Here is a 22928-nt window from a genome sequence, read left to right as displayed (position 1 = left end):
TTTGATGCAAAAGCTGCATGCATGCATACTGTTGTTGCCTCTGTAGAAGATGATTTATGCCATGTTACAGGGCTTTCATCTTGTTTGTTGTTATTTCGACCTGAAGAAAATCACACAGCAAAGAGCGGAGCGAAGGAAGGAAAATGCCGGAATGCCAGTACCAGAAATGGAATGTAACGAGTGAGAGAAAGAGGAGGAGTAGAGGGTAGAGGGAGTTTTACAGTACAAATCAAGTCAGACTCAATCAATGCAGCTGATTAACTTCAGCACCAGTGAGCTCTATTTATAAAGGTAGCTACTGCTGTTATTCATAAGCATTACTGTTGCTTACACTGCTACAACAGGGGCTGCTGTTATGGCTGGCACAATTACTGTACAATTGTGTAACCGATGATTATGGATGAAAACCATCATAAAAATAAAATAGCCATTTTAACAGTTTTTTGGGGGGGTGGAATGAACAGCTGACTGAAGACAGGACAGCAGCAGTGTCAGCCCAGTGTCACGTCATCTGATTTGATGGCAAACAGTTGTAGCGCTGCAGCAGCCCAGTCAGTCTCTCTCAGCAGTGTAAACATGACAGTCACATACAGTATGGTGTCCGCCCCTAGAATGTTGCCCAGTCTGGGTAAAGGCAAAGACCACTGAGAGAGACTGACTGGGCTGCTGCAGAGCTACAACTGTGCCATCAAACCAGATTACGTGACTCTGGTCTGACACTGCTGCTGTGTGATTGGCCCGAGCCGCCAGGGGCCGAGGGAGGTGAAAAGGGCCGCCAGCAAGTTTTGAGGTTTTGATCATTTTTATTATGTGTTTCCATAATTTCATGCAGACAGCTGACTAATGGATTGGTAGTGGTGGAAGGATGTACTGATAAAGGCAGAGTAGATTAGGTGATGGATGATTGTACTGTACATTCACAGTCAAATTAATTTATTCAGGAAGGGAGGTGATTTCAGAAATGTATTTTACAGTAAGTGTCAGTGTTCCCGCAATTACTGTAAGATCAAACCATGATGACACAGCAAGCATCTAGGCAGTTACCTGATAAATCGATCTCCCCTATAAAGTAACTATGTTCACAAGAGGCTGTGGATTGAAGACTGAAATGGATGGACCCAGCATTGGTTTTGTGGAGTCAGAGTTGTTTCCTTGAACTCTGTTAGTCTGTGTCCTCCTGTAGGCCTCATGGCAAGTTTCTTGACTCAAAGCAAAAGACAATTTACAGAGCTCTATGACATAGCTCCTAAACCTTCCATTGTGGCTTGTCATTCACCAACCTATCCCAAACGCAACTGACTTTGAGGTTTGAACAGTAAATTGTTAAAAGTTTCTCCCACCAGTATAGCCTAACCATTGATCAAATAGTAACGTTAGTAGGTTGGTTGGGAAAATATTACATTTTGAAGTCATCAGTGATGCAGTAGTAGTCTCTCTAGAGTCCAGACAGACTGGTTGCATCTCATAATGTGCCAATGTGGTCTGGGATTTCAGAGAATAATACAGTAGTTGAAGGAAGCCACTGAAGCAGAGCGTTAAGACTCTTGTTAGGATCAAAGTGAAATGACTCAGATGTGTCCCTGAAATACCTTGTGGTCTTTGAAAGGGTGTGTAACCTGGAGCTCCGGGCCTGATGATGACTCTCCTCCGGGCAGATCCATCCTCTAGTCGACACCATCCAATAGTGGACTGAGAGAGGCTCTGAACTCTGAATCACGTCCTCATTGTGTCAGTCTGAATCTCACACACGCTCCCGGTGATGGGCTGAGTGGAGCATTCGGCTGTCTCAACTCAAACCCACAGAGGCAGAGCCAGGAATAACTGCAGCAACCGCTGTTGACTGTATGTCTGCTCTGTTTTACAATCACATGGTCCAAACGTTCAGGTCTTCATCCAATCTGTAGGATAGTCAAATTGCCAGTTCAGTGGCACTTTGCCAAAATCCAGAGAGGGACTGAGCCTTTTTGTTCATCCTTTCACTTAGCATCATCGTGCTATTTATAAATTCTTCTATTTTGTCTATTTTGTAGGGCCACTGTAGTCACTCAAGACTGTGTAGTGGTGGATTCTTGCATTTCAGTGACAAGTGTGATTTGGATTAGGAGGTTCATATGCACAGTAATGCTGAAGTAAGTTATTTGCATCAATGAGTGACTGAGATGGGGTGCTTCAGTACCGCTTTGTAATTATTTGTCAGTTTTATATATTGTTTATATCAAATTTCATGGAAAGGCCTACTAAGGACGAGCACTTAGTGAAAGTTTGCCATGGGATTTGAAATATGGGACTATATCTCTAGGTACTTTGTTCTTTCCTTTTCAAAGAAATAACTTAATAACTAGCTTTTAATTCAACAGTATCAGAGCAGGACTTATGCAGTAGCCTAACGTCCTGCTCTGATACGTCATTCAATTTAGCTAATAAGTAACACTGACATTTGAAACCCAACCTTAGGGAATGGCACTGCACAGTTACCCTTTCCCTTTCCAATTCCTTTCTTTTCTTGATGTGCAATTAGTGTAATAGCCTCTCATATGAAGGAACAGTGTATGAAAAGAGTAGGCTAGTAAGAATTCGTCTTGCAGTATATGCCTACAGTGGTGCCCAAAATCTCCTCAATCATTCTGCCAATAATGATTCAATGGACAAGTGTCAGGATGTCACAAATGCTTACAAACATCTTGCATTGACTAAACATCTCCCCCTTCCTCCCTCCCTATCTCCCCATCCTTCTTGCGCTCTTCTTCCCTAGCTCCATCCCTCGCTCCCTCTCATTCTCTCATGTTTCCTCTATTGACTCCTCCCCTGGAGATGTTATGTAACTGAGGAAATATTTGCTCACAAATTAAAATTTGTTGGAGCAGACTGGGACGGTAGTATTGTCGTTTAAATGCCAAATTTGTGTATCTTCCGGTGTTTAGTTGCACATCAGCATGGGTCTTAGTTTCTTAGCAGTGAGCTAGTTTGTTTCCTTCTCTGATGTGTCCACCTGGGGCCTGAGGCTGGCGCTGGGATGTAAATAATGTACTGTATGAGTTCGTTTGTTCTGTCATAGTCTGTGAGGAGGAACATTTCACAGATTGTTGCAGCTCTGCTGGATACTCTTTCCAAGGACTCTGTTCTTGAAAAGAAGAACTCTGAGGAAAGGAGATGTATTGTAACACATGAGCGTAAGCTTGCAATCAGGAGGAAAAAGAAAGCACCTTTGTGAAATGTCATCAATCTCTATAAAGTCAAGGTGTGTGAATCGTTTTTATGTCCCAATACACAGCTAAATGGACTGTTGGTAAGTGAGTGCTGTCCCTATTAGTTGCCGTCTTTATTGGGCTACTATCTATGTAGCCTAATAGCTTAGTAATAAATAAGGTATTGATATGTAGCCTAATAGCTTAGTAATAAATACAGTATTGATCAAGTCAAATAAGCTAAAATATTTCCTACTACTGGAAGCTGCAAAATGCAAAATAGTTATCCCAGTAGAATAAGATCTTCCCTAGGGTTGTGTGAGAAAGTTTCAGACTTTCAGACAAACCTTCACGTGTGCCTAGAGTCGAAACCCATGTGACCCTTGCTGAAACTTGTGTAATATTAGTGATAGCACAGTTGATTGCAGCACTACACAAGGTTATTTTTTTCGCTACATCTCCCCCCCAGTTATCTGCCCGCCCACTGCCTCCTTATTAAAGTGGATTAAAAAGCACTGCTGTCAGCTCGCCTGCCGTGATATGCTGTGACTCTGTGTTGCCTGGGGGGAAGACAGCCAGCGCTCAAAGTTGAATCTCTCAGCCTCCCAGTCAGAGCATGGCTAACATCAGTAGGTGTCTAATCTGTAATGCATTTCTACAGGGGAGTTGGCCCACCACTTGGTTAGGGGGTGTGACGCCTACGCTTACTGCTGTTTAAACATGAATGGGCCCTCTGTGACTGAGTCTAGATGCCAGGTTTAACCTCCCTGTTGAGAGTGTCCTCTGCCTCCTCACTGTGTTGATATCAGGCTGAGATTCTAGTGTGAAGAGCACAAACTCATGATGACACCAATCTGAGATAGCCAGGCCCTCCTGTAACAGTAAACACAGACAACTTGTTAAGAAGTTTCCTATGAAGTTGTGAAGGTCGTACAAAAAGAGTTTGTTCTCCATTTTGAGACACACCGAGCTCAGCTGTTGAAAATCCACTTGACTTACACACAGAGGACATTGCAGAGTACAGGGCTGATAACACTGTATAAACTGCATCCCCCTGACTGCTTTTATTCAGTCTGCTGATATGTGAACCATAGCCTACACATTATTCCATCCTCTCACCTTTTCAAATGTGGCCCAATGGAGGGAAGATGGTGAGTCAGAGCATTCCATTAACATTTCGGATTTAGTTATTTTTCCCACCCTTCCCCCCTCTCCTCCTCTGTAGTGTTTTCTCTGGGGTGATATAAAGGAGATGATGCAGTTATGCACTGGAGGGATGTTGCTGATTAGCCTAAATCCTGTGCCGAGTCAGCTGCTTTATGACTCACAGCCCTCTGCCCTTCTGTTCTGTCAGCACCTCATGCTTTGTTTTGGCACTCTTCCTCTGCTAGCAGCAAATTGACATGAATCAACTTGCGATCTGCTATACTTATGTATGTACACATCGATCTTTCTTGATGGTCAGTCACCCACAGTGAACCCTATGTAGTTTAGCTGTCTGAGGTTGGCCTACTCTACTGTACTATGTTTCTATTGTCTGTAGTTTTAGCCTGGCCTGTCTCGTAGATTTCAGAGAAAATATAGCCATGTTTTTGATGAGCTAATACATCTCAACAGTAAGTTTCCTTTTCTCTTTTGTCTGTTATTTCCCCCACTGTGTAACGGCGTTCCTCTCTCTCTTCATGAGAAGAGGTGGAGTAGTGATCGAGCCAAGGCGCAGCGGGTTGTGAATACATGATGATTTATTAAATAAACAAAACAGACAAAGATGAAAACGAACTATACTTGATATAACTAACAAAATAACAAAACGATGTAGACAGACCTGAACAAACGAACTTACAAATACACGAAGCACGCTGACACAGGAACAGACTACATAAACGCACGAACAAACCGAAACATTCCCGTATGGTGTAACATCGACACAGACACAGGAGACAATCACCCACAAACAAACAGTGAGAACACCCTACCTAAATATGACTCTTAATTAGAGGAGAACGCAAAACACCTGCCTCTAATTAAGAGCCATACCAGGCAACCAAAACCAACATAGAAACAGATAACAGACTGCCCACCCAAAACACATGCCCTGACCTAAACACATACGAAAACAACATAAAACAGGTCAGGACCGTTACACAACCCCCCCCTCAAGGTGCGAACTCCGGGCGCACCAGCACAAAGTCCAGGGGAGGGTCTGGGTGGGCAGTTGACCACGGTGGTGGCTCCGGCTCTGGACGCTGTCCCCACACCACCATAGTCACTCCCCGTTTCTGTCTTCCCCTCCCAATGACCACCCTAAAACTCACATCCCCTAAATAAACGGCCAACACCGGGACAAGGGGCAGCACCGGGACAAGGGGCAGCACCGGGACAAGGGGCAGCACCGGGACAAGGGGCAGCACCGGGACAAGGGGCAGCACCGGGACAAGGGGCAGCACCGGGATAAGGGGCAGCACCGGGATAAAGACCAGCACCGGGACAAGGGGCAGCACCGGGACAAGGGGCAGCACCGGGACAAGGGGCAGCACCGGGACAAGGGGCAGCACCGGGACAAGGGGCAGCACCGGGACAAGGGGCAGCACCGGGACAAGGGGCAGCACCGGGACAAGGGGCAGCACCGGGACAAGGGGCAGCACCGGGACAAGGGGCAGCACCGGGACAAGGGGCAGGTCCCGGCTGATATACTCTGGCAGATCCTGGCTGAGGGACTCTGGCAGGTCTATGCAGGCTGACGGCTCTCGACGCTCATGGCGGGCTGACGGCTCTCGACGCTCATGGCGGGCTGACGGCTCTCGACGCTCATGGGGGGCTGACGGCTCTCGACGCTCATGGCGGGCTGACGGCTCTCGACGCTCATGGCGGGCTGACGGCTCTCGACGCTCATGGCGGGCTGACGGCTCTCGACGCTCATGGCGGGCTGACGGCTCTCGACGCTCATGGCGGGCTGACGGCTCTCGACGCTCATGGCGGGCTGACGGCTCTCGACGCTCATGGCGGGCTGACGGCTCTCGACGCTCATGGCGGGCTGACGGCTCTCGACGCTCATGGCGGGCTGACGGCTCTCGACGCTCATGGCGGGCTGACGGCTCTCGACGCTCATGGCGGGCTGACGGCTCTCGACGCTCATGGCGGGCTGACGGCTCTCGACGCTCATGGCGGGCTGACGGCTCTCGACGCTCATGGCGGGCTGACGGCTCTCGACGCTCATGGCGGGCTGACGGCTCTCGACGCTCATGGCGGGCTGACGGCTCTCGACGCTCATGGCGGGCTGACGGCTCTCGACGCTCATGGCGGGCTGACGGCTCTCGACGCTCATGGCGGGCTGACGGCTCTCGACGCTCATGGCGGGCTGACGGCTCTCGACGCTCATGGCGGGCTGACGGCTCTGGCAGATCCTGTCTGGTTGGCGGCTCTGGCAGATCCTGTCTGGTTGGCGGCTCTGGCAGATCCTGTCTGGTTGGCGGCTCTGGCAGATCCTGTCTGGTTGGCGGCTCTGGCAGATCCTGTCTGGTTGGCGGCTCTGGCAGATCCTGTCTGGTTGGCGGCTCTGGCAGATCCTGTCTGGCTGGCGGCTCTGGCAGATCCTGTCTGGCGGGCGGCTCTAGCGGCTCCTGTCTGGCGGACGGCTCTGTAGGCTCATGGCAGACGGGCGGATTTGCAGGCTCATGGCAGACGGGCGGCTTTGCAGGCTCATGTCAGACGGGCGGCTTTGCAGGCTCATGGGAGACGGATGGCTCAGATGGCGCTGGGGAGACGGATGGCTCAGATGGCGCTGGGGAGACGGATGGCTCAGATGGCGCTGGGGAGACGGATGGCTCAGATGGCGCTGGGGAGACGGATGGCTCAGATGGCGCTGGGGAGACGGATGGCTCTGGCCGGATACGGCGCACTGTAGACCTGGTGCGTGGTGCCGGAACTGGAGGCACCGGGCTAAGGATAAGCACCTTCCTACTAGTGGGGGGAGCAGGAACAGGGTACACTGTACTCTCAAAGCCTACTCTATCCCTGATGCGAGGTACCGGCACTGGTGACACCGGGCTGAGGACAAGCACATCAGGATTAGTAGGGGGAGAAGATACAGTGTGTTCAGGGCTCTGGAGACGCACAGGAGGCTTAGTGCGTGGTGCCGGAACTGGAGGCACCGAACTGGATACACGCACCACAGAGAGAGTGCGTGGAGGAGGAACTGGGCTCAGGAGACGCACTGGTAGCCTAGTGCGTAGTATAGGCACTGTAGGTACTAGGCTGGGGCGGGGAGGTGGCGCCGGAAATACCGGACCGTGGAGGCGTACTGGCACTCTTGAGCATTGAGCCTGCCCAACCTTACCTGGTTGAATGCTCCCGGTCGCCCGACCAGTGCGGGGAGGTGGAATAACCCGCACCGGCCTATGTAGGCGAACCGGGGAAACCATGCGTAAGGCCGGTGCCATGTATGCCGGCCCGAGGAGACGCACTGGAGACCAGACGCGTTGAGCCGGCCTCATGACACCTGGCTCAATACCCAATCTAGCCCTACCAGTGCGGGGAGGTGGAATAACCCGCACTGGGCTATGCACTCGTACAGGAGACACCGTGCGCTCTACTGCGTAACACGGCGCCTGCCCGTACTCCCGCTCTCCACGGTAAGCCTGGGAAGTGGGCGCAGGTCTCCTACCTGCCCTAGGCCCACTACCTCCTAGCCCCCCCCCAAGAAATTTTTGGGAATTACTTACGGGCTTTTTGGGCTTCCGTGCCAGACGCGTTCCCTCATAGCTCCGGTTCCTCTCTCCGGTAGCCTCTGCTCTCCTCAGTGCCTCCAGCTGTTCCCATGGCTTTTCGGGCTTCCAGCCACGTCTCCTTGCTGCCTCCTCAAACCACCGCTCCTGGGCTTTAGCTGCCTCCCTCTCTTCCTGAGAGCGGCGATTCTCTCCTGCCTTAGCCCAGGGACCTTCTCCATTCAATATCTGCTCCCAAGTCCAGGAGTCCTTGTTTTCCTGTCCCTTACTCCAATTACTCCGCTGCTTGGCTCTGGAATGGTGGGTTATTCTGTAACAGCGTTCCTCTCTCTCTTCATGAGAAGAGGTGGAGTAGTGATCGCGCCAAGGCGCAGCGGGTTGTGAATACATGATGATTTATTAAATAAACAAAACAGACAAAGATGAAAACGAACTATACTTGATATAACTAACAAAATAACAAAACGATGTAGACAGACCTGAACAAACGAACTTACAAATACACGAAGCACGCTGACACAGGAACAGACTACATAAACGCACGAACAAACCGAAACATTCCCGTATGGTGTAACATCGACACAGACACAGGAGACAATCACCCACAAACAAACAGTGAGAACACCCTACCTAAATATGACTCTTAATTAGAGGAGAACGCAAAACACCTGCCTCTAATTAAGAGCCATACCAGGCAACCAAAACCAACATAGAAACAGATAACATAGACTGCCCACCCAAAACACATGCCCTGACCTAAACACATACGAAAACAACATAAAACAGGTCAGGACCGTTACACACTGTCACGCCCTGGCCTTAGTATTATTTGTTTTCTTTATTATTTTAGTTAGGTCAGGGTGTGACATGGGGAATGTTTGTGTTTTATAGGTTTTGGGTGGTTATATGGTAAAGGGGGTGTTGGGTGTAGTGTATGGGTTTGTGTTGAGTGCATGTGTCTAGCTGTGTCTATGTTGGTGTAGTTGTCTAGGAGAGTCTATGGTTACCTGAATGGGTTCCCAATTAGAGACAGCTGATTTCTGTTGTCTCTGATTGGGAGCCATATTTAGGGTAGCCATAGGCTTTCAGTTGATGTGGGTAATTGTCTATGTTATACGTTTGTAGCATGTGTGTGCACTTCGTTATTAGCTTCACGATCGTTTTCTTGTTTTGTTTAGTGTGTAAGTGTTTTTGTTTCGTTTTACCTTCGTATTCATTAAAAGGAATATGGCTTATTTTCCTACTGCTGCGTTTTGGTCCGTCAATCCTCCACACGATCGTGACAGAATTACCCACCAATACAGGACCAAGCGGCATGTAAAGCGGCAACAGGACCCACCTACACAGGATTCTTGGACATGGGAGGAGATACTGGATGGTAAGGGGCCGTGGGCACAACCGGGAGAATATCGCCTTCCTCGTGAAGAGCTGGAGGCAGCTAAAGCCGAGAGGAGGCGATATGAGGAGGCAGCACGGAGACAAGGCTGGAAGCCCGTGAGTACAACCCAAAAATTTCTTGGGGGGGGCCTTAAAGGGAGTGTGGCGAAGTCAGGTAGGAAACCTGCGCCTACTCCCTGTACTTACCGTGGAGAGCGAGAGTACGGGCAGACACCGTGTTACGCAGTAGAGCGCACGGTGTCTCCTGTACGCGTGCATAGCCCGGTTCGGTACATTTCAGCTCCACGTATCGGCCGGGCTAGACTGAGCGTTGAGCCGTATGTCATGAAGCCGGCCCAACGCATCTGGTCACCAGTGCGTCTCCTCGGGCCGGCGTACATGGCACCAGCCTTACGCATGGTGTCCCCGGTTAGCCTACATAGGCCGGTGCGGGTTATTCCACCTCCCCGCACTGGTCAGGCGACGGGGAGCATACAACCAGGTAAGGTTGGGCAGGCTCGGCGCTCAAGGGAGCCAGTACGCATGCACGGTCCGGTATTTCCGGCGCCACCTCCCCGCCCCTACCCAGTACCACCAGTGCCTCCTCCACGCACTAGCCCTATGGTGCGTGTCTCCAGCCCTTTACCACCAGTGCATAAACCACGCACCAAGCCTCCTGTGTGTCCCCAGAGTCCTGTGCGTCCTGTTGCTGCTCCCCGCACTAGCCCTGTGATGCGTGTCCCCAGTCCGGTACCACCAGTTCCGGCACCACGCACTAGGCCTAATGTGCGCTCCCAGGGTCCAGTATGCCCTGTTCCTGCTCCCCGCACTAGCCCTGAGATGCGTGTCCCCAGCCCGGTACCACCAGTTCCGGCACCACGCAGCAGGCCTACAGTGCGCCTCAGCCGGCAAGAGTCTGTCGTCTGCACAGCGATGCCTGAACTGCCCGTCTGCCAAGCGCCATCTGAGCCATCCGTCTAACCAGCGCCATCTGAGCCATCCGTCTACCCAGCTTCATCTGAGCCATCCGTCTACCCAGCGCCATCTGAGCCATCCGTCTGCCCCGAGCCATTAGAGCCGCCCGTCTGTCCCGAGCCGTCAGAGCCGTTCGTCAGTCAGGAGCCGCTAGAGCCATTCGTCAGACAGGATCTGCCAGAGCCGCCAACCAGACAGGATCTGCCAGAGCCGCCAACCAGACAGGATCTGCCAGAGCCGCCAACCAGACAGGATCTGCCAGAGCCGCCAACCAGACAGGATCTACCAGATCCGTCAGCCAGCCATGAGCAGCCAGATCCGTCAGCCAGCCATGAGCAGCCAGATCCGTCAGCCAGCCATGAGCAGCCAGATCCGTCAGCCAGCCATGAGCAGCCAGATCCGTCAGCCAGCCATGAGCAGCCAGATCCGTCAGCCAGCCATGAGCAGCCAGATCCGTCAGCCAGCCATGAGCAGCCAGATCCGTCAGCCAGCCATGAGCAGCCAGATCCGTCAGCCAGCCATGAGCAGCCAGATCCGCCAGCCAGCCATGAGCAGCCAGATCCGCCAGCCAGCCATGAGCAGCCAGATCCGCCAGCCAGCCATGAGCAGCCAGATCCGCCAGCCAGACATGAGCAGCCAGATCCGTCAGCCAGCCATGGGCCGTCCCTCAGTCCGGAGCTACAGTCCCTCAGTCCGGAGCTGCCGTTCCTCAGTCCGGAGCTGCCCCTTATCCTGGTGCTCTCCCTTATCCTGGTGCTGACCCTTAGTCCGGAGCTGCCCCTTAGTCCGGAACTGCCCCTTAATTCAGTGGGGTTAATGTGGAGGGGGGTCATTTGGAGGAAGCTAAGGAGGCGGTTAGTGACTGTGGTGGGGTGGGGACCACGACCAGTGCCGGAGCCGCCACCGTGGAAGGAAGCCCACCCAGACCCTCCCCTAGACTGTGTAATGGTGCGCCCGGAGTTCGCACATTAAGGGGGGGGTTATGTCACGCCCTGGCCTTAGTATTATTTGTTTTCTTTATTATTTTAGTTAGGTCAGGGTGTGACATGGGGAATGTTTGTGTTTTATAGGTTTTGGGTGGTTATATGGTAAAGGGGGTGTTTGGTGTAGTGTATGGGTTTGTGTTGAGTGCATGTGTCTAGCTGTGTCTATGTTGGTGTAGTTGTCTAGGAGAGTCTATGGTTACCTGAATGGGTTCCCAATTAGAGACAGCTGATTTCTGTTGTCTCTGATTGGGAGCCATATTTAGGGTAGCCATAGGCTTTCAGTTGATGTGGGTAATTGTCTATGTTATACGTTTGTAGCCTGTGTGTGCACTTCGTTATTAGCTTCACGATCGTTTTCTTGTTTTGTTTAGTGTGTAAGTGTTTTTGTTTCGTTTTACCTTCGTATTCATTAAAAGGAATATGGCTTATTTTCCTACTGCTGCGTTTTGGTCCGTCAATCCGCCACACGATCATGACACCCACATACAATGCACTGCTACAAAGTAATAGGGAGTAAGGCTGCTTCATATCTGTTGAGGAATGGGAAATCAGGAGGACTGTTTGGATAATTTGTTGAGCAGACAATGGCTTTTATTTTTATTTTTGCCATCATTTGCATCTCCAGGATAGGCCTAAACGTCAGTGAAGTGAAACGTATGTGCTGAGAGTGGAAGTGCAATAGTAAACAAAAAATATTGTTCTGATCTTGAATGAAATTGATAATGCCTTATTTCATGTGATTTTTTTCAATTTTCTGAAACTAATAGTTGTATTTTCAGAATGCAATTAGTGGTAGCCTAATGGTGTGTATAATCACATGCAGGAACTCCCCGAATTGGGGGGCACAATTGCACCCTTCTCTAGAAAGCTAGCTAATTTAGAAACATGGGATTGTCTTTTTTCTTTCCTTTTTAACATTACACGTAACAGTGGAAATCAACAACTGTCTCAATCTGTTTCTTTCTTGTAAGTATTTTCCCATCCTAGAGTCTGAGACCTTGTGGTAATCTGTGGTAGAGAAGAAGAATGTATGACCATTTAGCATAGACACTTTACATTGCCCCTAGTTATCATAAATCACGACTTCTATAGTTTAGGCATATAGCTAGCTAAGCATAGCTAGATAGTTGTTGTATTATCCAACTAACAATAATAGTGATTGTGTTGACACAGCTAGCTCGTTAACTTCTTATGGCTGCAGGGGCAGTATTGAGTAGCTTGGATGAAAGGTGCACAGAGGTAAACGGCCTGCTCCTCAGTCATAGTTGCTAATATATGCATATTATTATTAGTAATGGATAGAAAACACTCTGAAGTTTCTAAAACTGTTTGAATTATGTCTGTGAGTATAACAGAACTCATATGGCAGGCAAAAACCTGAGAAGTTCCACTTCCTGTTTGGATTTTTTCTGAGGCTGGTAGATTTTCAACCAAGATCCCATTGAAATTACAGCGAGATATGGATGAGTTTTCACTTCCTACGGCTTCCACTAGATGTCAACAGTCAATGGAACTTTGTCTGATGACTCTAATAGTGAAGGGGGGCCGAAGGAGACAGGAATGATTCACCACTGCCATGAGGTGACCACGCATTGAACTTGCGCGTTTACGTGAGAGGCAACTCTGTTCCATCGCTCAACTGAAGTCAATGTAATTCTCCTGTTGGAACGTTATTCAAGATGTATGTTAACAACATTCTAAAGATTGATTCAATACATCGTTTGACATGTTTCTACTGACTGTTACGGAACTTTTGGACATTTCGTCACGTTATAGTGGACGCACTTTGTGACTTTGGAATTGTTTACCGCTAACCAAAGTAGCTAATTGGACATAAATAACGGACATTATCGAACAAATCAAGCATTTATTGTGGAACTGGGATTCCTAGGACTGCATTCTGATGAAGTTCATCAAAGGTAAGGAAACATTTATCATGTATTTTCTGGTTTCTGTTGACTCCAACATGGCGGCTAATTTTACTATTGTTCTGAGCTCCGTCTCAGATTATTGCATGGTTTACTTTTTCTGTAATTCTTTAAAAAAATCTGACACAGCGGTTGCATTAAGGAGAGGTATATCTATAATTCCATGTGTATAACTTGTATTATCATCTACATTTATGATGAGTATTTCTGTTGAAACAATGTGGCTATACACTGTCACTGGATGTTTTTGGAACTGGTGAATGTAACGCGCCAATGTAAACTCAGATTTTTTTTATATAAATATGAACTTTATCAAACAAAACATGCATGTATTGTGTAACATGAAGTCCTATGAGTGTCATCTGATGAAGATCATGAAAGTTTAGTGATTCATTTTAGCAATATTTCTGCTTTTTGTGACTGCTATCTTTCGCTTGAAAAATGGCTGTGCTTATTGTGGTTTGGTATGACCTAACATAATCGTTTGTAGTGCTTTCGCTGAAAAGCATATTTGAAATCGGACACTTTGGTGGGATTAACAACAAGATTACCTTTAAAATGGTATAAGACACATGTATGTCTGAGGAATTTTTATTTTAATTTGGCGCCCTGCACTTTCACTGGCTGTTGTCATATCATCCCGTAAGCGGGATTGCAGCCATAATTTAACATCCTGGGTATGTCTCACTTAATACCCTTGGGGTATGGATACCCTGAGAACAAGGTTCAGGGAAGATAAGACCATCGACCCCAGCTAACGTTACTGTAGTTAGATAGCTAGCGAGTAGCGACCATAGCATATTTTCCAGCTTTAGGTAGCTAGCTAGTCAACGTGAGGAAACTAGCTACATAGCCTGCTAGCTAATACCAAAAAACGAAACAGACTGCATGGCAAGTCTTTTCTGTAGATGGTAACTAGCTAGCTAGCCTAGTTGGTACCCCCAACAAAAATGCCAACTAGCGTTAGCCAGCTATCTAGCTAGAGTTAGCTTGCCAACACTAGGCTAGCTAGCAAACGCTAGCTAACTACCTATGCAAATCATCCAGCAGAATTCATGTATCCAATAAAGAAAAACCAATTGCATGGGAAACATACTTTCTCTCTCTTGTGTTGGTGTTTTTGACCTACAACACTGTTTCTTTCGCGGCAATCTATCATGTCTGGATTTTGCACACTGACTTTGACCCTGTTCTTTGCACACATGATGTCAGATTGGTAACGTTAGCCTAATAGTCTGTATAATTCATCACAGGGAGTAATTACTCCCACCATCCTGATAATAGGTAGAAAAATAAAAGCTTTATCTACAACAGCAGGCCAAACTTCTCTCATAATAATTCCATAAAGTTATTAAATTATCTTTTTTTTTAGAAAGGTGCAATTAATACTTTTAGAGGATGGAATAAGTTGCTGAATGTCTCTTCAGGATAGGATTTGGGATCCCATTAGAGTAAATGTCATTAACGCTAAAATAATATTGAAGTAAATTTGGATGTGATCCTAAGTTATGTAATCAAAAAGGTAGGCCTAAATAAGAGTTAAGAAATGATCTGTCAGCATTTTCACCTCAATATAGACCTATCTGGGATATCTCAAGGCTGGTTGTGTCACAAACACAACCTCAATATTGCCACTGTGCCACATCAACCTATTGGCACTGCATTTCTTAATTTAAGCATTTGTTGAAACAATTACTACTTTTCTTTTTCATTGCATTATCTTTGTACATCATTTGAACATCCCTAGAGTATTCAGCAGTTTACAGTCTCTTTTTTCCGATTGACAATAAGTTACACAACATCGTCTATGAACTTGGGCAAATGGGGGAGGAATGTTATCTAACTGTTCAAACAATAATCAGAGTAATTGATGAGTTGATTTAGTTAAATTAAATATATTTGTATGTGTTCTTGTTTTCCAGTACACTCGGGTGTGGATCCCAGACCCAGAGGATGTGTGGAGAGCTGCAGAGATCATCAAAGACTACACGGAGGGAGAGCCCATCCTGTACCTCAAACTTGAAGATGAAACGGTAATATACTACCCACTGGATCAGACCACAGTTATTAGATCCATATCCTTTTTTGGATAATATAGCCTTTGCCTCAAGACTCAATATGCTTTAGTCTATTTTGCTGTGCTGTTGTACATTTAGCGTTTTACATCATGCTGTATTAAAGCAGTTAATGTGTGTGTGTGTGCCCAGACACATTCATAAACATAAGTGCCATAAATCATTAATTGTGTTTTTTAAGGGAAAACTGCAAACTCTGAGAGTAAAATATACAGCTATTAAATTACAGTACACTGTGCCAAGAGTAATTTCAATACGTAAGCATATAATGAGATTTTCATATCACCTCATGTAGCAGCAGTATATTCCACTACATACCTACTCATGATCACAATTCCTATTTAATACTCCTCGCAGGGTGGGATTGTCAGGTATGATTCATACACACCTAGATGCCGTCATATCCTTTAATATAAAAAAAATATTATTTATCTTCTCAGTAATTCAATATGCTGTGTGGATTGTAATATTTGTAATATTCTTATGGATGGTGCTGCAATATGATTTAAACTGATAAAGGGAAAAGGGTCTTACCCTTACAACAGGTACACGTGCAAACACTTGGCTGTAATAATTTTTTGTGACATTTTTGCTTGAACATCTGTCCCAGCCGTTGGAATACCGCATCGGACCCAAAGACAACGCTCTTCCCTTCCTCCGGAACCCTGATATCTTGGTGGGGGAGAATGACCTCACAGCTCTCAGCTACCTGCACGAGCCTGCTGTGCTGCACAACCTCAAAGTGCGCTTCACCGAGTCCAATCACATCTACACATACTGTGGTAAGTCTCTATACCACCTCTCTTAACAGGCAACATACGATGGGGTGAATCTACATACGATGTGGTGAATCTACACTACCGTTCAGAAGTTTGGGCTCACTTAGAAATGCCCTTGTTTTTGAAAGAAAAGCACATTTTTTCTCCATTTTAAAATAACATCAAATTGATCAGAAATACAGTGTAGACATTGTTAATGTTGTAAATGACTATTGTAGCTGGAAACGGCAGTGTAACGGGTGACGCTCTCCTCATCCTCGGACGAGGTGAGGAGAGAAGGATCTTCTGACCAAAACGCAGCTTGCGGGAAATAAGCCATCTTTTATTTATAACGACAAAACTGATGGCAACACGAAACAAAACAAAAACACTTTCAAAACTTACAAAATAAGAAAACGACGTTGAACGAAACCTGAACATAAACTTACATAACTAAACATAAACTTACGTACAGGAAACAGACGACATCGAAACGAAACGAAACAAACAAACGCTACAGTCCCATGTGGTACGAACAAACATACTGACACAGGAGACAATCACCCACAAACAAACAGTGAGAATGCCCTACCTAAATATGACTCTTAATTAGAGGCAAACGCAAACCACCTGCCTCTAATCAAGAGCCATACCAGGCAAACCAAAACCAACATAGAAACAGATAACATAGAATGCCCACCCAACCTCACGTCCTGACCAACTAACACACAAAAACAAACATAAATAGGTCAGGAACGTGACAGTACCCCCCCCACAAGGTGCGAACTCCGGACGCACCAGCACAAAGTCTAGGGGAGGGTCTGGGTGGGCATCTAACCACGGTGGTGGCTCAGGCTCCGGGCGCGGTTCCCACCCCACCATAATCCATCCTAACTTCCTCCCTCCAAGAATGTCCACCCTCTTTTGACCCCCACAAAATCCCCTTAACAACATATCTAATAAGGACAACACCGGGACAGAGAGATAAATCAAGACAGAGGGATAGATAAGAATATAGAAGTAGATAAAGATAGAGAGGGAGATCAGGATAGAGGGGCAACTCCGGACTGAAAGGCAGCTCCGGACAGAGAGACAGCTCTGGACTGATGGGCAGTTCTGGGTATCTAGCCTTTTCAGGCTGAAGGTCAGCTCATGGCTGACTGACGAATCTCGACGCTCATGGCTGGCTGACGGCTCTCGACGCTCATGGCAGGCTGACGGCTCTCGACGCTCATGGCAGGCTGACGGCTCTCGACGCTCATGGCAGGCTGACGGCTCTCGACGCTCATGGCAGGCTGACGGCTCTCGACGCTCATGGCGCTCTGACGGCTCTGGCTGCTCATGGCGCTCTGACGGCTCTGGCTGCTCATGGCGCTCTGACGGCTCTGGCTGCTCATGGCTCGCTGGCGGCTCTGGCAGATCCTGTCTGGTTGGCGGCTCTGGCAGATCCTGTCTGGTTGGCGGCTCTGGCAGATCCTGTCTGGTTGGCGGCTCTGGCAGATCCTGTCTGGTTGGCGACTCTGGCAGATCCTGTCTGGTTGGCGGCTCTGGCAGATCCTGTCTGGCTGACGGCTCTAGCGGCTCCTGTCTGGCTGACGGCTCTAGCGGCTCCTGTCTGGCTGACGGCTCTGTAGGCTCATGGCAGACGGGCGGCTTTGCAGGCTCATGGCAGACGGGCGGCTTTGGAGGCTCCTGGCAGACGGATGGCTCAGATGGCGCTGGGGAGACGGATGGCTCAGATGGCGCTGGGGAGACGGATGGCTCTGGCCGGATACGGTGCACTGTAGACCTGGTGCGTGGTGCCGGAACTGGAGGCACCGTGCTAATGATAAGCACCTTCCTACTAGTGCGGGGAGCAGGGACAGGGCACACTGTATTCTCAAAGCCTACTCTATCCCTGATGCGTGGTACCGGCACTGGTGACGCCGGGCTGAGGACAAGCACATCAGGATTAGTAGGGGGAGAATATACAGTGTGTACAGGGCTCTGGAGACGCACTGGTAGCTTAGTGCGTGGGGCCGGAACTGGAGGCACCGGGCTAGATACACGCACTACAGGGAGAGTGCGTGGAGGAGGAACAGGGCTCAGGATACGCACTGGTAGCCTAGTGCGTAGTGTATACACTGTAGGTACTAGGCTGGGGCGGGGAGGTGGTGCCGGAAATACCGGACCGTGGAGGCGTACTGGCACTCTTGAGCATTGAGCCTGCCCAACCTTACCTGGTTGAATGCTCCCGGTTGCCCGACCAGTGCGGGGAGGTGGAATAACCCGCACCGGCCTATGTAGGCGAACCGGGGAAACCATGCGTAAGGCAGGTGCCATGTATGCCGGCCCGAGGAGACGCACTGGAGACCAGACGCGTTGAGCCGGCCTCATGACACCTGGCTCAATACTCAATCTAGCCCTACCAGTGCGGGGAGGTGGAATAACCCGCACTGGGCTATGCACTCGTACAGGAGACACCGTGCGCTCTACTGCGTAACACGGCGCCTGCCCGTACTCCCGCTCTCCACGGTAAGCCTGGGAAGTGGGCGCAGGTCTCCTACCTGCCCTTGGCCCACCACCTCCTAGCCCCCCCCCCAAGAAATTTTTGGGAATTACTTACGGGCTTTTTCGGCTTCCGTGCCAGACGCGTTCCCTCATAGCTCCGGTTCCTCTCTCCGGTAGCCTCCGCTCTCCTCAGTGCCTCCAGCTGTTCCCATGGGAGGCGATCTCTACCAGCTAGGATCTCCTCCCATGTGTAGACACCCTTTCCATCCAAAACATCGTCCCATGTCCATTGCTCCTTTCTCTCCTGTCCCCTACTCCGTTTCGTTTTCCCTTGCCGCTTGGTCTTAGCGTGGTGGGTGATTCTGTAACGGGTGACGCTCTCCTCATCCTCGGACGAGGTGAGGAGAGAAGGATCTTCTGACCAAAACGCAGCTTGCGGGAAATAAGCCATCTTTTATTTATAACGACAAAACTGATGGCAACACGAAACAAAACAAAAACACTTTCAAAACTTACAAAATAAGAAAACGACGTTGAACGAAACCTGAACATAAACTTACATAACTAAACATAAACTTACGTACAGGAAACAGACGACATCGAAACGAAACGAAACAAACAAACGCTACAGTCCCATGTGGTACGAACAAACATACTGACACAGGAGACAATCACCCACAAACAAACAGTGAGAATGCCCTACCTAAATATGACTCTTAATTAGAGGCAAACGCAAACCACCTGCCTCTAATCAAGAGCCATACCAGGCAAACCAAAACCAACATAGAAACAGATAACATAGAATGCCCACCCAACCTCACGTCCTGACCAACTAACACACAAAAACTAACATAAATAGGTCAGGAACGTGACAGGCAGATTTTTTATGGATTATCTACAGAGGCCCATTATCAGCAACCATCACTCCTGTGTTCCAATGGCACGTTGTGTAAGCTAATCCAAGTTTATCATTTTAAAAGGCTAATTGATCATTAGAAAGCCCTCTTGCAATTATGTTAGCACAGCTGAAAACTGTTGTTCTGATTTAAAGAAGCGATAAAACTGGCCTTCTTTAGACTAGTTGAGTATCTGGAGCCTCAGCATACTTTCTTCTGAAACTCATCAGTCTATTCTTGTTCTGAGAAATTAAGGCTATTTCATGCGAGAAATTGCCAAGAAACTGAAGATCTCGTACAACGCTGTGTACTACTCCCTTCGCACAACAGCGGAAACTGGCTCTAACCAGAATAGAAAGAGGAGTGGGAGGCCCCGGTGCACAACTAAGCAAGAGGACAAGTACATTAGTGTCTAGTTTGAGAAACAGACGCCTCAAGTCCTCAACTGGCAGCTTCATTAAATAATACCCGCAAAACACCAGTCTCAACATCAACAGTGAAGAGGCGACTCCGGGATGCTGGCCTTCTAGGCAGAGTTGCAAAGAAAAAGCCATATCTCAGACTGGCCAATAAAAATAAAATATTAAGATGGGCAAAAGAACACAGACACTGGACAGAGGAAGATTGGAAAAAAAGTGTTATGGACAGACGAATCTAAGTTTGAGGTGTTCAGATCACAAAGAAGAACATTCGTGAGACACAGATTTTTTTTTAAAGATGCTGGAGGGGAGCTTGACGCCATCTGTCAAGCATGGTGGAGGCAATGTGACGGTCTGGGGGTGCTTTGGTGGTTGTAAAGTGGGAGATTTGTACAGGATAAAAGGGTTCTTGGAAAAAGGAAGGCTACCACTCCATTTTGCAGCACCATGCCATACCCTGTGGATGGTGCTTAATTGGAGCCAATTTCCTCCTACAACAAGACAATGACCCAAAGCACAGCTCCAAACTATGCAAGAACTATTTAGGGAAGAAGCAGTCAGCTGGTATTCTGTCTATAATGGAGTGGCCAGCACAGTCACCGGATCTCAACCATATTGAGCTGTGGGAGCAGCTTGACCGTATGGTACGTAAGAAGTGCCCACTCCAACTTGCGGGAGGTGCTTCAGGACGCATGGGGAGAAATCTCTTCAGATGACCTCAACAAATTGACAACTAGAATGCCAAAGGTCTGCAAGGCTGTAATTGCTGCAAATGGAGGATTCTTTGACGAAAGCAAAGTTTGAAGGACACAATTATTATTTCAATTAAAAATCATTATTTATAACCTTGTCAACGTCTTGACTATAATGCCTATTCATTTTGCAACTAATTTCATGTAAGTTTTCATGGAAAACAAGGACATTTCTAAGTGACACCCAATCTTTTGAACGGTAGTGTACATATGATGGGGTGAATCGATCCAAGTCTTCAAATCTTATCTTGCTATCTATTACACTGGTTTATGCAGCGCCAACTAACATCAATTAGATTTATCCAATGTGGCCTGTGTTGCTTCTCTTCTAAAAGCCCTTGGCCTGACCTTTTGCTACAAAGTCCTCCATGTTTACTAGTGTAACTGGTCTATTATACACCATGTAGGGTTGCGGCTTTTATTGACCTTACTGGTTGACTTGTCCCAAATTTTACAAACCTGTCCTTCCAATCCCCAATCAACTAGGGTTCCATTGACTAAAGCAACCAATGATTGCTCTGTAGTCATGTGTGGAATTCATCCTAAACAAAGCAGACAAAAGGAAATGAGCAAAGACAATCTGTTGAGTATACACTGGCCATAGATATCACCACCATCTTTTATTAGGGAGATCTGTCCCCATAGTAACCCTGCCAGGGCATGCTTGGGTGGAACATTCTACATTCCTCTGGCCATCTAGATGTTGTGATATGGTTTATGTAGTATTTACCTATCAAAGGTAGTAGTTAAAACGACTAAGGGTTGTTATCAATGTGTTTTTAATTACAATAGTATTTTGTTCTGTACGTACAATATGATAGGATTAACTAAATAAGAAGATTAGTTTGTTTGTCACAGGACAAACAGAGATTAGTCTTTTTGCTTTATCCCAACCCCCGGAGACACACACATACACACATCTACATGGATATATGAGATATATTACTAAATATAGGATTAAGTAACTACCGGTTACAGTATCACTGTTGAGTTATAGTGATTTTAGAGAGTTGAACGTTTTACTTGACTGGCTATACTGTTCTCTCTATCCTCCTTTCCCTCACTCCATCTCCCCTCCAAAGGCATTGTGCTGGTGGCCATCAACCCCTACGAGCAGCTGCAGATCTATGGAGAGGAGGTCATCAATGCCTACAGTGGGCAGAACATGGGAGACATGGACCCACACATCTTTGCTGTTGCTGAGGAGGCATACAAGCAGATGGCCAGGTGCTGTATGAGCCTCTGGGTACAGCTAATTGGTTATAACATAGGATCGGGATACTGTTACTGTATCAGACCTGGTACAGTTGCCCGTTTCATAAGCACATTTGATGTATTAGTCTGCTTTGGGAAGTAATTGATTTGTTACTGTGTGGCACATAGCTGCATATCAAGCACTTGATTAGACCCCTAATTCAATTTGCTATGTAATTTGCTAGTGTTGGTGTGGGACTGAGGGTCTAAATAAGCAGTCCAGGCAGAGACGGTGTCTTCAATGGAAGGTGTGGGTGGATAATAACAGTGCTCAGGTCCACATTAACTGTCACCCTCCTCAATACCATGTCCACATTAAGCTGTAGTCGCTGCCTACGAAAAGGCCCACTGCAATATTGTCCTGGCAACTCCAATCATGCAGAGTTGATTAGCATTGTGCAACTATAGGATTGATCCACTGTATTACTGTAGCGTTATTGCAATATCTGATATTGTCTGATGGTCAGTTACCTTTTTAACTGTAAATAACTTACAAAATTTCTCCAATGTCTTTCTCAATCCCTTCTTCCTGTAGAGATGAGAGGAACCAATCCATCATAGTAAGTGGGGAGTCAGGGGCAGGGAAGACCGTCTCTGCTAAGTACGCCATGCGGTTCTTCGCCACTGTGGGAGGGTCGGCCAACGACACCAATGTTGAGGAGAAGGTGCTGGCCTCCAGCCCCATCATGGAGGTGAGGATGGGCTGATGATCCCATACTGTAGACCAGCCCAGGCCAGCTATATGGCATATTAATAAGGGAAATCGAGTGCAAACCGGAAGTAGTCTAAGTATATTGCTGTCCAGTCAGGTTGTTACTAGTTACCATACCCACAAAGTCATAAACCCAGCCTATTTCTACAATGTCTCTTCTTAAAATGTTATTTTAAACTTAACTTTAACCTTAACCACACTGCTAACCTTATGCCTAACTCTTAAAAATAAATAATTTTTGTTTTCGAGATTTTTTACGATAATATTGCCAATTTTGATGTTGTGGCTGTGGTAACTATTGAAAATCGTCACGTTTTATGAGCGCATTTCACATTACTTTTGGGTTGTAATCCTATTATAATGCTCACATGAATGTCATGCTGAATATCTGTTCATG

General features: G+C 47.4%; 1 protein-coding gene across 2 annotated transcripts in view; it reads left to right on the top strand.

The window, feature by feature from the left end:
• The window catches only part of LOC129813900 (unconventional myosin-Vb-like), a 90171-nt gene that overhangs the window by 14351 nt on the left and 52892 nt on the right, over nucleotides 1-22928 (top strand). For both annotated transcript variants that reach the window (XM_055866515.1, XM_055866506.1), the window contains exons 2-5: nucleotides 15098-15208; nucleotides 15861-16032; nucleotides 21648-21792; nucleotides 22355-22511. In XM_055866515.1, the coding sequence (XP_055722490.1) occupies nucleotides 15098-15208; nucleotides 15861-16032; nucleotides 21648-21792; nucleotides 22355-22511 (585 nt within the window). The remainder of the gene's footprint in view (nucleotides 1-15097; nucleotides 15209-15860; nucleotides 16033-21647; nucleotides 21793-22354; nucleotides 22512-22928) is intronic.

Source organism: Salvelinus fontinalis, chromosome 2 (genome assembly GCF_029448725.1).
Source record: "Salvelinus fontinalis isolate EN_2023a chromosome 2, ASM2944872v1, whole genome shotgun sequence".
Taxonomy (NCBI): domain Eukaryota; kingdom Metazoa; phylum Chordata; class Actinopteri; order Salmoniformes; family Salmonidae; genus Salvelinus; species Salvelinus fontinalis.
The sequence above is the reverse complement of the archived record's forward strand: the minus strand, read 5'-3'. Positions and strand labels throughout refer to the sequence as shown.